This window comes from Falco rusticolus, chromosome 14, assembly GCF_015220075.1.
Source record: "Falco rusticolus isolate bFalRus1 chromosome 14, bFalRus1.pri, whole genome shotgun sequence".
In the NCBI taxonomy this organism is placed as follows: domain Eukaryota; kingdom Metazoa; phylum Chordata; class Aves; order Falconiformes; family Falconidae; genus Falco; species Falco rusticolus.
This window is the reverse complement of record NC_051200.1, coordinates 1,151,227-1,167,677: the sequence shown is the minus strand read 5'-3', so window position 1 is coordinate 1,167,677 and position 16,451 is coordinate 1,151,227. Positions and strand designations below refer to the sequence as shown.

The following is a 16,451-nucleotide window of genomic DNA, read 5'->3' as shown; positions in this document are numbered from 1 at the left end:
GTCCAGGTCCCTGCAGGGGTGGATGCACAGGGTAAAGGGAGCATCTTTCTGCATGGTGGTCCCATTGCTTAGGAAGCAGATGAGCTGCAGGCATGGGGCAGCCAGGGGCTGAGCAGAAGCCAGGTCACCGCTGCTCCCGGGGCTTTCCACAAGCAGGTGGATTTCTGCCGGAGGTGGCTGGGGTGGAGGTGGCTAGGATGATGGAGGGGTAGGGATGGAGGGCACAGGGATGATGGCGGGGCAGGGATGGAGGGCACTGGGATGGAGGTAGCAAGGATGGAGGGCGCCGGAGCGATGGAGGGGCAAGGATGGAGGCGGCTTCGGCTGCCGGTGGCCCTCGAGGCTCTCGGGCAGCTGCCGGGGGGAGCAGCGGGGTACCCGCGCCGGACGCGTGCTCAGAGCGCGGGCCGGGATGCCGGGCGGGCGGGCAGCCGAGGGGGGGAGCAGCCGGGGGGCGGGCAGCCGGGGGTGGGGGCAGCCCTGAGCCCGCCCCCGCCCCCGCCCCCGCCCGCTCCCTCTCGGCGAGGCACGGCTCAGCGGCACGGCGGTCCCGGAGCCACGGTGAGAGTCGCGGGGACGGCTGCGGGCTGTAGCCCTGTGGGATCGGGAATTGGGCATGGAGGGAGGGGAGCGAGGGGGCCGGGAGCGAGGGGGCTGGGGGGTGGGGGCGGGGACAGGAGCGGAGGTGGCGGGGACGGGAGCGAGGGGACAGGGGGCCGGGGACCGGAGCGGGGGGACCGGGGGCCGGAGCGATGGGGCTGGGGGCTGGAGTGATAGGGGCGGCTGGAGCAATGGGGACGGAGGGATGAGGCAGGGGCCGGGGGGGATTCCCGCTCCCCAGCGCTTCCCTCTGGCCGCAGGCGCTCTCCCCCACCAGGAACTGGGATCCCCACCCAGCCCCAGAAATACTAAACAAACACAGGAGCAGGATTCGTTATCAGCTCCCGCAGGCTGTTTGCGCAGCGCCGGGACGGCTCCCCCCGCCGCCCCCTGCCCGATTACCGGCGCCCACCGAGCGCCCTGCCCCGGCTGGCGCGGCCCGGAGCTCCCGCCCCCCGCCAGGGCACCCCCGGGACCCCGCCAGGGCACCCCCGGGACCCCGCCAGGGCACCCCCGGGACCCCGCCAGGGCACCCCCGGGACCCCGCCAGGGCACCCCGCACCCCGCCGCTGGGGCGGGCTGGAGCCCCCTCGCACGGGAGCAGCTCACCGTTCGGTGGCCTTTTGTGACTCTGCCGAGCTTAATTTATCTGTCCTACCCACAGGATGGAAAGAGGTTAGACAAGGGCAGGGTGAAGTTACAAGACTGCGAGAAGTAGCAGTCTTGAGTTCTTGAGAGCTTCTTGGTTTATTTAGAGCACGTAAGCATAAAGCTGCTCTTTTCTAGATTTTTGGTTACACTTCCTTCTGGTTTGAGCACAAAGGGATCTGGGGGCTTTTTAGGTTGTCTCTGTTGCTGTCAGCCACGAAGAACCTTCATGACTGTCTTGCCACAGGACTTCAGTTTTTACCGTTTTTCTCCTTGTCACCAACTGTAGCAGTTCCTTTGTTCCTTTTGCTGTGTGTCAGCAGATGTGAAACCGAGAGAGCAGAGCTAGATGTGGGGTTTCATTTGCACATTTGCTAATGTGATATGTAATCTTCCAAAGCTGTGGGATGACTTACAATAGGAAGATTTGCATCTTTTTTATTATTATTATTGTGTTGGGAAATGCACAGCACCCTTCTGCAGGAACTGGCATCGCCTCGCTTGTTCAGGAGACATTCCTCCAGCTAAAGGTGGTGTTTGAGCAGCCCCATCCCATGGGGAGCCAGCCAGCCCCCACCCCTGCTCAGATAAGGCCTGGCCTAACGCCCTCCCCCCCTTCCTTCTGCCAGGGGCTGATACGAGGCTGTGTCACCATCTGTGCTTTCCCAATGCAGCTGCTGGTCCGAGCTGATTGCATTCATCTCCACCCCACGAACAGCTGCCACTTGCCTTGTCAGACCACAGAAGGCTCTTAGCTCTCTTCAGGCATTGGCAGCTGCAACCACCAGAGGAGGAGAAGGCAGCTGCCACTCTGGTGGAGCATTTCTTTGGCCCCTCCATCCCTAAAGGGTCCTCTCACCCGCCTCCGGCAGCTGGCAGGGCTTCCTGCGTTGCTTGCAGGAAGCTGGTTAATGTCTCAGCAGCTCTCACCGCCTGCAAGGAAACTGTAGTGCTGGGGAGCTTCCCTTTCCCAAACACAGACAGTTTTTTGCTTGTCTATGTGGTGCGTCAGTCATTGGCATAGCTCCAGCTCATAGAATAAGCCCTTTTGTAGCAGCTAAAGCCAGCTGCTGCACCTCCCATTCCTGTAAAAGGCTGGATGAGAGGCTGCAGCACCGCAGATGTGTTTCCCAAAAGTCATATGCCTTCCTTGTAAGGAAGATCCACAGACATTCCTTAAAAAGACCTCTTTGTAAAGCCCTAGCAGGCTGGAGTAAAACCCCTCCTCTGCTTCTAATTAGACCTGTTGGTTAATGAGAGAATAAAATACCATTTATAAGGAAATCCTACAACAGAAACAATAGGATTTTTCTGGTCTCCATATACCTGCTAACCTGGGAAGAGCACAATAACTTAATGTAAGACACGAAGGTCTTCAAATAACAAGCTTTCCACACATTGACATGGCTTTTCAGCCTGCAGCAGCTGCTCTGTCCCAGATAATGCAGGTTTTTAGGTGTACAGAAGCCAAATCAGCCTTAACTGGGGAAACTTTCCCCAGAACTTTATTTCCTGAATTCCTTTTAGCAAGGCAGAATCCAGGGACGTGCAGTTGGCTCCTCCAGTGGGGGGGGCGTCCTAGGCTGGAGGTCTCTGCCACAGGGGTGAACACAACACACCTTGGCTGTGCTTGCTTCCCTGGGGTTTTGGGTTGGTTTTGTTTCTCTTCTGCCTCTTGGGGTCGGGGGGCTGGGCCAGGGGGCTGCTTGGCCGGGTCCGGGAGGGCATGCCAGGCACACTGTGCGTGTGGGCAGCTCCATGGTGGAATTGGCTTCCCTTTTAGATGCAGCTCTGCTGTTTGCTGGGTTCCCCAGAGGAAAGCTGGATGCTGCCAGGAGGTAACATCTCTCCGAAGGGAGCTCAGCCTTCTCCCCTGCAATTCCTCACTTCACAAGTTAGTTCCTTAGCTACCACCAGCCTCAGGCTGTCTCTAAAATAAACCATAATAGACCGTCTTGACCTGTTCTGCTCCTGGCTCATACTCTAATCACAGGACAGTGAAAACCCTTTGCAAAAAAATTGTCCTACTGCCCTCACCCTTGCTCCAGAGCCTTGAAAAACCCGACAGCAAATGCAGACCCTGTTGTCCAAACATTCAGGCTTTCAGCCTGGCTCTGCAAACCATCTCTGAGCACTGCTCCCTTTCAAATAACGCCCCACCGCCCAGCGTGTTGGAGGCAGGCAGGTTGTTCTAAAAAAAGTTGCAGAAGACCCAGAGAACAGCAGCCAAAATAATAAGGAGCTTGCAAGGAAAGCCTGAAAAGTCTGGGAGTTTTCAGGCTGGAGAGGAGGGGGTGGGAAAGAGGATGGGATGGAGGTTTTTGAAGTTGTGAAGGTGATGCATAAGGCAGATGCGGAGCCCACATTCGCTCCATGCCAAGAGTCAGGGCTGCTTGAGGAAGCAATAGAGTGGGTTAAACCAGAGAAAAGAAAATACTTCTGCAGGTGTCGGTGTGTGATCATGGGACTCCTGCTACCTTGGGAGGCTGTGGAGGTGGTTGCTAAATGTAAATGGGCAATTGCATGGCCAGCAGATGCAGAAATAAATACCAAAAGGAGGAGGCAGGGCTGTACCTGCTAGCATCATAAAGCTGCAGCACAGAAGGGCTGCAGAAAGCGGCCAGGCACTCTGGTCCCCCCCAGTAACTGCTGTGCCTGTGCTGGTCTTGATGCTGTTGGATGTTGGTGATCTTTGTGTCTAGGAGATCTTTCTTTCTGTGATTGCTGTGCTGAATTGGTGCTGAACACAGACATGATCGTGATGGTTTCCCTGAGCTGCGCTCTTACAGGCGGCACACGCTCGGGCGGCTGTACAGCAACCCCCTGCTTCAGCCTGTGCCAGCTGTGGAGACACCACTGGAGACATGGAGAAGGTTGGGGGCTCCCCCATCACTGCGCTGATTCCCCTTCACCTTTCAGAGTCCCTGCATGGCAGATGCTGACGCTGCTTTTCACCGGCCCATCCACCATGCCCAGAGCAGCCATCCCAAGAGCATGTCACTGCAGAAGGAGCTCATCCCTCATGCTGGTTTGAAAGCCTGCAGGGTTTTACCATGTTAACCTGGCTGCAGACGGCTGTCATAGGCTGTGAGTATGAAAAGGGACTTGTGCGGGGCTTGCAACAGCTATGAGCATATGTTTGCAGAGTTTCTGTGCTCTCCTTGCTCCCCTGCTCCAGGTTGCAGCAGTGTTGGTCAAGGTACGTGCTCTGGGGAGCCATCCTGGCAGGTGCCACCTTCCTCCCAGTGCTGCGGCATCACTGTACCTGGGTACCACCACTGCCTCTTCCAAGCAGCTCTCTTCCACTGCATGCCTAAGGATTTCTTCCCTGTGGGCCTCTTCTCTGCTCTCTGACCATGGTGTACGCTCCGGTACCCTTCCTCTTTCCTTAGATGAGCTTTCCCTTTGGTACCTGTTACTGTAGCTTCAGCAACCAGCACAACCTTTTACACATGCTAAAAGTGGCTCCAGGATGATGGTTCTGGCAGATTGGGGGCTGGAGGTATGTGTGACTTTCTGCTTGCTAAAATCTTTCACATCAGCAGTGCAACGGTAGGATTCTTGTGGGATTGTACTGCCAAAGGTACCTTTCAGGGTGGCATTTAGAGACACACACACTCCCCCACACCCGTTAGCTTCATTCTCCCCTGGGGAAACCATAAAAGGGTCTCATGTCAAAGCCTGTTTGGATTCCTTTTCATGCTAAAAACAGCTTATCTACGCAGCAGTTGCACCAGAGAACCGTTGCATTACTCAGAGGTGCCAGGAAACGTGAATATGTGATGTATTTTCCAGATGCATGAGGTTGCTGGGCACCTGGCTGAGTGGGAGCATTGGTTTTGCAGGGCTTAACCTCCCCGTGAGAGGATGGTGAGGCCAAGGCTGAATGTGCCGGTAGGTTTTAACAGCATTCAGCTCTCAGACAGCAGTTAAACAGCAGCCAGGACCATGTAGTCCCAACAAAGTACATTTCAGAGCTTGTTTGTCAAGCAATGCTCTTCTTTCCAGGTGCTGAGGAAGCAGGTTGAGATCCAGGGCTGAAGCCGCACTGATGATAGTCCCTGTTAGCAATTCCTAATGTGCAGAAAACCCTCAAAATCCAGATTCCCATTTTTGTTCCAAAGGGCAAGGAATTGTCTTAACCAGCTGAGAAGCATTTATACAACACGCTGATAAAAATGTTAGAGTTTTTATCCTGGCAAAGGAGGAAGAAAGTCCTCTGTTACGTTATGTGGCACAACACAATTCAGGAAGTCAGTCTGTAGCTTGTACCAAAAAAAGAAAAAATAGGATGTACAAGCAGACTAAATTGCTCGTTGGCTTTTGCTTTAAAATTAACCCATCTTGCTCTGGCATCTCTCCTGTTTCCAGACCTGTTGCTGATTTTGCAGGGGCCCTCCGCAGCAGTGGAAATCACAGAAAGAAGAACTGCAACTGAAGGATCCTCCATCATGATGCATGCACCAGATATCAAGAATGTAAACTACACTGAGTGGGAATACATAAGGAACACCACCCCTGAATTCATCCTGCAGTACTATGCACATTTCCAGTCTCCAACCATTTACTCAGCTTACCAAGGCAGAGTGATTTTCTATCCAAAGAATGGTTCCATTCTCCTGCAGAGGTTACAAGAGATGGACAGTGGCATCTATAAAGCAACAGTCGATCTGATGCAAGATAAAGCTAGGACAACGTTCCTTGAAGTTATCAGTAAGTCAAACGTGTTGAGCGGATAGTTTTCTCAGACAAATATTTGCCAGTTGGTGCAGCAAACAGGTTGACAGGATGGCAACCAGAGTAGAGCCATAGGATCATAGAATGTCTCGGGTTGGAAGGGATCCATAAGGCTCATTGAGTCCAGCTCCCTGCTCCTCACAGGACCACCTAACACTAAACCATATGACTAAGAGGGTTGTCCAGATGCTTCTTCAACTCTGATGGGCTTGGTGCCATGACCACTTCCCTGGGAAGCCTGGTCCAGGGACTGACAACCTTCGCAGGGAGGAACCTTTCCCTAATGTCCAATCTGAACTTCCCCTGACACAGCTTCATTCCGTTTCCTCATGTCCTGTCACTGGTCACCAGAGAGAGGAGATCAGGACCTCCCCTCTGCTGCCCTCCTTGAGGAGGCTGTAGACTGTGATGAGGTCACCCCTCAGCCTTCTCTTCTCCAGGTAGAACAAAACCTCAGCTGCTCCCAAGTCTCACCCTTGAGGTCTTTCACCATCTTGGTCACCCTCCTCTAGGCACCCTCTAATAGTTTCATGTCCTTCTTGTACTGAGGCACCCAAAACTGCACACAGAACTCGAGGCGGGGCCGCACCAGTGTGGTAGAGTGGGACAGTGTCTCTCGCCCAGCTAATGATGCTGTGCTTGATGCACCCCAGGGCACGGCTGGCCCTTTGGGCTGCTGGGGCACACTGTTGACTATTCAACTTGCCATCAACCCAGACCCCCAGATCTCTTTCCGCAGGTCTGCTCTCCAGCCTCTCGCCCCCCAGTTTGTACGCAGAACCAAGATTACCCCATCCCAGGTGGAGAATCTGGCACTTGGTCTTGTTGAATGTCATATGCTCGGTGACTGTCCAGCTCTGTAGTCTATCCAGATCTCTCTGCAAGGCGTCTGTACCCTCAAGGGAGTCCACAGCTCCTCCTAGTTCAGCAAATTTACTTAATGTACATTCAACTCCTGCATCCAGATCACTTAAAAAAACATTAAAGAACAGATGCCCTAAAACTGAGCCCTGGGGAACCCCACTGGTGACTGGTCACCAGCCTGATGTCACCCCATTTACTGTAACTCTTTGAGCCCGACCTGTCACTGGTCGCTCCCACAGTGTGCGCTGGGCTCATCTGGCCGTGTGCTGCAACACCCGTCGCGGGACGCTGTGAGAGACGGTATCAAAAGTTTTGCTAAAATCCCAAACCCCCACATTTACTGGCTTCCCGTGGTCAGCTAGATGGGTGACCTTGTCATAAAAGGAAATAAAGTTACTTAAGCAGGACTTGCCCCCGTGAACCCATGCTGCCAGTGAGCGACGACTGCATTGTCTCGCAAGTGTTTTTTGGATAACTCCCAGAATAACCTTCTCCATAATTTTACCAGGCACTGAAGTGAGACTGACAGGCCTGTAGTTACCATGGTCTGTCTTCTTGGTCTTCTTGAAAACTGGGACATTTGCCAGCTTCCATTTGTCTGGGAGCTCTTCAGATTCCCAAGACCATTGAAAAATAATAGAGAGAGGTTCCTGCGATAACATCAGCCAGCTCTTTAGGTACCCTGGGATGGATCCCATCGGACTTACGTGCATCCAGCTGGAGCAGCAAGTCTCGAACTAGAGGAGGATTTCTGGTTTCATCGCTGCCTTGAAAGACGCAGACTGGAGACCCTACAAGGGCTGCTGGGAAATGCCAGAGGGTTTTTTCCAACTGTGTCTGGCTGTGGATTGAGCTCCTGGTTGGGATATGAGGCTGCATGGTGCCTTCATCCTGGAGTGACAGAAATGGGGGGCACCTTCTGCCTTAAATTTATGTAGTTGTTGTGTCATAAACAGCCGCTCCTGGGAAGCATATGGCATAAAATTCCCTCAAGAGAAGGGATTTCTGATCACATCTGATGAGCAGAACAAATGCCATGGTAATGATTTGAGGACCTACCTCAGGAGCTGCAGGTTGTCCCTTGAGACTGGGGCCAGAAGCTCCTTGGCAGCAGGCCCAGAATAAGCTGCTGCCTCACCAATAGCCCTACTCGTCCCTTCAGGATCAGATCCTGAGACCAGCTGGGTTTATGAAGGCTTTTCACTGGAAGGTGGGTCCGCCAGGCAGATCTCCTGTGGCTGATCTCCCATGGCTCCCTGCAGAAGCTCCCCCAGAACAGCTCCAGGCCCTGCAGACTCTGTTCCTTCACACCAGCACTGCCTTACTCTGTCTGTGAATTTCTCTGAAAAAATAAACAGAAATGAGAGCTCACCCTGTTTTGAAGTGCCCTTTCCTAGAGCTCAGCATCACTACATGAGCATACTGCATGTAGTGTAGGGATGGACTTCAGCCAGGGCTGAAGGACCTCAGGAGCATGTGGTTGCTACCAAGTGGAAACCCAGATACAGTTAAGAGCAGCCCCGACCGGTGCAGGTACCTAGGCGTGAGCTGAGGGACAGGGTCAGCCCTCCTTTGGCACATGGCAGGAGCCTCCAGCATGCAAGGCTTGCTTCTCCATGCTTTGGTCCATGTGGACTTGGACCAGTTTAAAGACAGGGAGCAGCAGAGTCTCACGTTGCTGCTCTTTGGGTGAACTTCATGACTTCTCTGACCCCCTCCCATACTCCCACGCCACTGGTGTGTGGGAAAAGCCCCCTCCTCTTGGGACACCCCGTGGCAGACAGCATCTGGAAAGTCCCTGTCATCGCTTCCCAGCATGATCCCAACTCGCAGTTCTTTTGGGTCGGTGCACCCGGTGCTGTGCCTGATCTCCAAGGGCTGGTAGTGTCCATCCCAAGGGTTGCATGGTGGCATGGATGGGGACATCTGCTTCCTGCTTTGAACTTGGTGGATGATGCCCTGCTCACTGCAGTATCTTCTCTCCCTCCAAAATAACCTAGGGGGTAAATCAGAAGGGAAGGACCTGCTCGCTCCCCAAGGGGCTCGGTATTCTTGCATGTCACCCAGTTTTCAGGTCCAAAGCAGGGAGCACTCACGCTCCTGGGAGTGCTGCCATGCTGCTCTCTACTTTTCAGAGCCTGTGCCCCAGCCTGAGCTCCAGTTCAGTTCAAACCTGGCAGGTTCGCCCATCAAGCTGATCTGCGTGGTGCCAGAGGGAACAGTGGCTTCCATCTCCTGGAAGAAGGACGGACGTCCCCTTCCCCCTGAAAAGTGCTATCTGCTCCCTGGGGACACCACCACACTGCAAATATGGAGCGGGGAGAAGTCAGACTGCGGCTCCTACTCCTGCAACATCAGCAATGTGATAAGCTGGAAGGAGGCAGCCCTGAACCTGACGGTCACAGGTTAGCCTTGTGGGTCCAGCGGTTGGTCGTGTTGTCACAGGTCCGCCCCACAGCTGTCTCTCACGGGCTTTTCTGAGCAAGTAAGACACAGGACTCATCCGTCAGGTTTTCCAGCACTTTGCAGTTTTCTGGGATCCCCGCTCTGTGTGCCGGGGTTGTCCCCAGCATGGGGTTTCCCTCGTGCTCTGCCTTGCAGGTCTCACATCTCCTCTGTACCACGTGCAGAGGCTGGCCGTCATCACGCTGATGTTCACCACTGTCTCCACCATCGGCTTCATTATAGTGGTCTGTCAGCCGAAGGAACACAGGTTCGGTGAGTGCCAGGACTACACCCCAGCCCCCTAAAATAAACCCTTGTCTCCCCACCGTGGACAGGGCAGACAGCAGAAAGTCTCAGTCAAGCTCCTTCTCCCCTGTCATCCTAATTCACTTTGGTGGTGGGAGGAAACATGCTCAGCTCGTGCATTTCTTCTTATGCCTCTGTAGCTTGCACAGAAGATAAAGCTCCCTAGAAGCCGGTAATCCCAAATGGCTTTGTGAGAGATGGAGCCAAAAATATCAGTACCAAGCGCACGAGCCATTCCTCTCCCATTCCTTCAGGCATCCCTGGGAAGAAATAAAAAGTGCAGGATGGACAGTTAGTGGTGGGCTTGGCAGTGCTGAGTTAGCGGTTGGACTTGATGATCTTAAAGGTCTTTTCCAACCTAAATAATTCTGTGATTCTGTGAGACGCAGGCTGCATGGGAAGAGCCTCCCTGCCTGGAGTTGGCCAAAGATCGTGTCTCATGGGTTTTGGTGACCCAGCACACTGGTGTTTGGGTCGACATTGGACCCGTACCCAAGGACCATACAGATTAACACGGGTGCTTCAGTAGCAACACATGTATTGAAAACAATCCTAAAGACTAGCTGACAGCTAGTCCTTCTGCACAGTCTTTGTAATCTGCTAGTGCATCCTTCTACCCCCCAGGAACAATCTCCAGAATCATGGAGACCATCTGGAGAGCAGAGGTGAAGCCCTAAAGCTGGCAGGGAAGCTCTCCCATGTACGTTTGTCTCTCAGCATGAAAACCAGGAACAGGTGTAGGCAGTGGCGTTAGGTCTTGCTCTTGGGGGTGATCTCCCCTGAGGAGCCTGGTGCTGGTGGGGAGAGCTTGTGCCTTGTGGGCTTCCCCCTACGAAATGGGTCTCCGGAGGAAATCCAGCACTTGTCAGGTCATTATAGGAGACAAAATCTTGAGCAGAAGCGTCTCACGAGGTGGAACTGGCATCTGGTTCAGGGTGGAACAACCCCAGATCTGGCTGCTTTCTTCTGGTTCCTCTTGCAGTCAAAGCAAGGCCTTGATAGCTCACCAGGTTTTCTTTTCAGGGTTTCTAAACCTCAGGGATTCAATTATTTACAAAGAAAGCCTGTGCTTGTTTTTACCTTCCCTTTGCAGGCTGCACCCATCCTGTTTATGTGGTACTGAGTACACTTGCCTTTTTTTCTCAGGAAATGAGGCACAGAAACATGTAATTCTGTCCATCCATGGACTGCTGTGTATCTCCTCTCTCCTCCTGCTTGCCATCTCCATCATCTGGATGCAGGAAGAAGGTAGGATTCATTTAACCTGATTTGTTCATGATTGCTTCAGTGTCTCATCTTTCTTCTTTCCCCGGATCTTTACAGTAGCATCTTCGATGCAGCAGTATTTGATTTGGATAAACTGACATTAGATTTCACTGCTCTGAGCCTGCAGGATCCTCTTTCTCTGCTCCTTTGAAACCGAAGGGCTACATTTGTCCCTTTGTACTCTTCAGGTACCACTACCCCTTCTCCAGGACTTCTCAAAAATTAAAAAGCAGTTCAGAAACCACTTCCACCAGACATTAACAGACCACGGGCGATGAACACAAAGTCTGGCTGTTCTAAAACTGCTCTGTAGCCAGTGTTTCCCCGCCCTGGGCTGAGGCTATGTATTTGTCATGCCATGGGCACTTATTTGCTACACGCTGAGCTGCAAGCAGACGTTAAGGCAAAGAAGCCCAGAGAAGCTCCCCTGAAACATTCAGGTCTTTTCCTCATTCCCTGTTGAAAGAAGGGTGTTGCCTGTGTGTACATTTATAATAAATATTGCTTGCTAACAGCTTCCAGGATAAAACGTGTCCTCAGCTGTAGGATAGGGTCCCCTGGCCAGCAGCGCTGAGCCAGTCCTGCAGCCTGCGCCAGCGCCTCGCCACGCTCACAGGGAAGAATTTCTGCCTTGTATCTAATGCAAATCGACCCTCTTTCAATTCAAAGCCGTTGCCCCTTGTCCTGTCACTACAGGCCCTTGTAAAAGGCCCCTCTCCAGCTTTCATGTCGAGCCCTTTTGGTACTGGAAGCTGCTCTAAGTCTCCCTGGAGCCTTCTTTTCTCCAGGCTGAACAAGAAGTCCTGCTCCTGCTGCTCAGCCCCATTGCACAGGGTGACGGATGCTGCCCTCCCAGATGCAGCAGTTGGGTGCAGTGTTGCCACAAGCCAACGTCCTTTGCCTTGTCCTTGCTGCGTCCACCAGTTTCCATCTCGCTTTCTGGTTTACTTCTATTCCTGCAGGGGTTTCTGCTGCCTTGATCCTTCTTGGGCTGTTCTTCTTTGCTGCCACAATAGGAACTACCTGGGTGGCAACAGCAGTGGTGTGGAAACCAGCAGCTTTCAACCCCTTCAAAATGTGTAAGTTGCTGTTTATGATCTAAACCTCTGGTGGAAAAGGCCTGCTAAGAGCCCAGGAGCAAACTCCTCAGATTTTCCCTCCCAGGAGGGAGCGGAGGCTCGGCACGCTGCTGCAGCGCATGCCCAGACATTTCCCATTGCTCATCCTCCCACCGAAGCCCGGCTCCCCGGCATGCCAGCCTGCATTCCTCATGCATTTTCCTCTCATCCGTCAGCAGTTTTTCCCTCTCCCAGGGCACCGTGTCATCCGGAACAGTACAGCCCCCACAGCAATCATTGTCAACTTGTTGTTTACCACCTTCTTGCTCCACAATATCCAAAAGCTCCACGGTAAGGGGTGGCTTGCATTTGCACTGCTTGTGCCTTTCCTCGCCTTTCTTCTGGGGAGCAGTGAGGTATCTGGGGGGGCAGAGAGAGTCCTTAGGTGGATTTGCATGGCTGGTCCTGCAAGAAACCTTGTTGTGGTTGATGTAGTTGCGGCAGCTTCAAGCTGAGGTCATAGCTCTTACGTAGCAAAGTGAGGTTCACCTAGGTGGCTCCGTGATTTGAAACACAGGGATCCCCCTTCTCCATCACATAGAAGTCTCTGGACGAGAGTCAAGGTGCCTAAATGTTCAGAGGGGGAAGGTGGCCAGAGGGGCAGCTGCTGACAAGTTCTCCCTTTCTCTTTGGCAGAGCGAGGCTGCTCAGAGGCCGTTGATCTGACAAACAGCTGCATCCTTGCTGCTGTAGCAATCCTCCTAGTGCTGCTGCTCCTCCTCCTGTCATGTAAGTAGCCCTGCAGTTTCTTTTCAGGATCTGTAAGAAGCTCAGCCACTGAGACCCCCCAGGCTCAGCTCTCACACACACCCCTGGCAGCGGGTATGAGTGAAGATGCTTTCAGTTAAATAATAGCCTGACTTGTAAAGAGCAGGACTGTCCAAATCAGCTAAGGACCCAACTCTAGTGTCCGTCCTTTTAGGGAAGCCACAGGAGGCACTGGTCCCTGGTCCTTGCCGGCACCACTGCTTTGTCCATGGATGCTCAAGGAAAGTGAGCTTTGCCTCCAGAATGTCCTGCCGTAGCCTTCCCTAGCAACAGCCATACTCTGGTCAAAAAAAACCCCTCAGCTATGGCAAGATTTCAGAGGAGAAAACTATTTAATAAACAGACAGAAATAGGTTTGGGAACATCTTATGACCCAGGAGAGCAGCTGATCAGTCATCCCAGTGAAGGGAGGCTTGCAGAGTGAGGTCAGGTAGTTCATTTTCCATCCCTCCAGCTCTGGGATGGGAGGGAAGAGGTCAGGGAAGTGATTTCCACACATCTACCATGGTTTTTCCGGTTTCCTCTTTTAAAGTTCCTGGTTTCTGTGGTATTGTGATGTGAATCCCCTCATTGCTGTGACTAGCAATATCTGGCCTCCTCCCCTGGCAGAGACAGGCTCTGCAGTGACCCGCTGTCAAGGGCTGGCTGCCCACTCCAGAGGGCTCAGCCTTCGGGATCACATGTAGCATCTTAGGGAACAGGTAAGAAGAAGGGTCAAGAGCATGCTGAGAAGAGGATGCCCTTGAGGAGGAAGGATCAAAAGGGGACTCATGCCTTCCCAGAGCGCAGAGAGCATTTCCAAGTCTGAAATATAGAAAATACTGCAGCGAGGCCATGCAGGCAAAGAGAGGCAGGTTAGAGCTGCAGGGGCTTGCAGGCAAGGCGGGTGCCATAAGCAGAAGTCCACTCTCCACGCCACCTTCTTGCTTCCCCCTCCCTGAAATGGGGCTCTGCCAGTTTTGGAAAGAGAGGGGCTCTGCCCAGTGGCGGGCTCCCCCCTTCACTGCTCTCTGCAGCCAGCTTTACTTCACCCACCCCATGAAACGCAGGGGGCGGCCTGAATGGCTGGGGTGCTGTTGGAATCCCAGGAATTACTTGGTCTTTCCTTTATTTTCAGATTGCAGGAGTAAGTGGAAAGAGAAGACAATGGAAAGCCAGGAGACCACCCGGAACACACAAGCCATGTCCATCTTGGTAACTCACTGCCATCAGCTCGTTCTCTGCTATTGCAAATCCTTATTATTTAATGATGATTATTTAATTCATAGTGAATATTTATGAATATTTAATTTGTAATAAGAAGGAAGCATCTGCCTGGCCTTCCTGCAGAATGCTATGGGCTCTGCCCTCACCCTGGGGAAAGATGCTGCTGGGTGCTGGTGCTGTAGTGCAGCTTGGTCCCACGCGACCTGTTGGGTCACTGCCCTGTCCTGGGGAGCTTTCTGGGTTTTTGGCTGTGGTGGACAACGCCCTGAGCACTGCGGTTTCGCCTGCCTGTACCAGCACTGCAGGGACATGCTCAACTGCCCAAAGAAGCATCTCAGTGTCCCAGACATGCTGGTTCTCAGGGCTGCTGCACTTTGATTTGGTAAAAACATTCTGTTCTACCATACCTAACCCAAACCAGCTACAAATAAGGCACAGAAGAAAACCACAGGTCCTTTACCCACAACAGCAATGCTAAAGATGCGTGCCTCTTGTATTTGCTTTACTCTTTGCTTCTTCCGCCCCACTCATTCTTGAAGAAACCTCCCTCCCTCCCACGCAGCACCACCAGCGCAGCAGCAGACCTGCCACAGCCCTTCCCCCTCCCTCTCCTTATCGCTGAGATGCCAGAAGGATCTGCGGGCCAGGGGAGCCCCTCACTTTCTTCTCCTGCAGCTGAGCCTTAGGCTTGATGTCAGCACAGGGGCCGATGCTGCACCCCTGCATTTTGGGGGTGCTGGTGCACATGCAGCTGCAGCCTTCCCCTGTCTCTGGCGGGGTCACGGTGCGGGGAGGGGGGATTTACTGCCTCCCTCCAGGCCAGTCTCTTGGGGGTGATTTAGGGGTTGGGATGTTTGAGTGCATGTGCCAGGGTGGGGGCTTGTCTCAGGGCTGGGCCAACCTGCCCCCTACCCAGCAGCGTGGCTTCCTATGGGATGCTTCACAGTGGGGCACCTTTTTTGCCACCAAACGACACGGTCCCTGTATTTTTGGCAGATGATGGAAGATATCCCAGGACGGATGCAGGGAAAGGAGCAAAGTGCTGCCCCTCCGCCAGCTGGGGAGCTGCACTGCCATGCCACAGGCAGCTGAGGAAGAGCCCTGAGGAGCTGGGAAGCTGCTGTCAGCCAAAGCAAGCCCTCCGTAAGCTCTGCACCTACCCCAGCACTAGCGAGTCAAGGCTTTTGGCAAAAATCCTGCCAAAATCCTGCCACCCAGGTCCCCAGGTGATAGGTCCAAGTGGCAAATAATATGCCCCCCCGGCCAGTTCCCCTGCTGTCTATTCATAAAACACAGGCTACAAGAAAATACAAGCCATTGCCCTTGCTCACGTTGGTTGTTACCAAAGCAAGGGCAGCTTTTCCATGAACCAGAAATTGTATCAGACTCCAAGGTGGGGGTTAACCATCCTCACTAATGCTGTCACACCACATGCCTTTTTTGTTAGTACATTAATGAGTCAAAAAAACCCCAACCAAAACCAAAAAGACATGTAAAATATCAGTCGAGGAGAAAAGCTGATGCTCTGGAGCATTTTGAGGAATTTATTCCAGTTGCCTCAACCAGAATATATTGGTGCTGTTAATTAGTATAGACAACTGCAGAAGAGTGGATTAACTCCCAGCTTTAGCCACTAGCCCAGACACTATTTGTTCCGGTACAAAAGACACACGTACCATGCTGCCCAAACAGTGCCAAGATGTGCTGCTGCCAGAGCTGCCCTGCCTGTGCTTTTGCTTCTGAAGCTTGAACTTGACCTAGGTTTGCTTTCAGCAGAGCTCTGCCCACGCGAGAACCCCGCTGACACCACCGAGCACGGTGCTGCTCTCTGCACCACTTCGTCCTCCTGCCTTTGCAAGGACCTTCTTAAGGTGCAGCGAGTCAGGTTGGTGGTTCTGAGGGGCGGCAGCTCTGTGATCACACCTTCCCCTCTAGCTTGCCTTCCTTCAGTTTTGCAAGGCAGATGTCCCCGCATTGCATCACCCTCCTCAGAAAACTCAGGCCCAGCCCTTGCCCGCCTGTCCTACGCAGACACTTGGCCTTCCTTGCCAGCTCCCCCAGGCACTCCTTTGCCCTCACACTCCCAGCCTTGGAAAGGATGCCTTACCTTTGGGAAGGATGTCCAGGAAAGGCAGCTCCATCAGCATCCCACGTACCTTTGCGGTGGGATTATTCACTCCATTTTAAAGCATCCCTGATCTAGGTTGGCCTGAGCTGATTTCCTTTCCCTGGGGCCCTTAACTGACCCGCAGTCATGCCATGACCTTCAGCTCTGGAAAAAAACCAACCTGATCCTTGCAGGAAAACTTAGCATTAAGTTCTGCCAAGATCTTTTGGTTTTTGTCTCCCTTGGACAGGATGTCAGCTCTAAAACACGTTCATCCATAAGAAAAAAAAAAAAAAAAAAGCACGACCAAACCAAAGGAAAAAATAGCCTTATGTTGCTTTTTTCTTCACTTTGTTACAGTCATTTTAGTAAACATATTTCACATA

At 53.0% G+C, this 16,451-nt stretch overlaps 1 protein-coding gene across 11 annotated transcripts; it reads left to right on the top strand.

Annotated features, from left to right (window-relative positions):
- Nucleotides 1-435: 435 nt before the first annotated feature.
- On the top strand, nt 436-16,451 carry LOC119157241. Of its 11 annotated transcripts, none has more exons than XR_005107475.1 (13): nt 494-561; nt 3,032-3,086; nt 4,168-4,335; nt 5,620-5,961; nt 8,985-9,254; nt 9,451-9,567; nt 10,747-10,848; nt 11,829-11,945; nt 12,180-12,275; nt 12,621-12,713; nt 13,870-13,946; nt 14,955-15,101; nt 16,316-16,451. XR_005107475.1 is itself a non-coding variant. In XM_037407948.1 (13 exons), exons 4-13 carry the CDS (start codon nt 5,116-5,118, stop codon nt 15,048-15,050), a joined length of 1,317 nt encoding a protein of 438 aa, XP_037263845.1. In that variant the 5' UTR covers nt 498-561; nt 3,032-3,086; nt 4,168-4,335; nt 5,044-5,115; the 3' UTR covers nt 15,051-16,451. The 11 variants fall into 11 exon arrangements, 8 of the variants coding, with proteins under 8 accessions (XP_037263841.1, XP_037263840.1, XP_037263842.1 ...); XR_005107474.1 differs by having other exon boundaries at nt 15,735-16,381; XM_037407948.1 differs by adding an exon at nt 5,044-5,142 and having other exon boundaries at nt 498-561; nt 5,640-5,961; nt 14,955-16,451.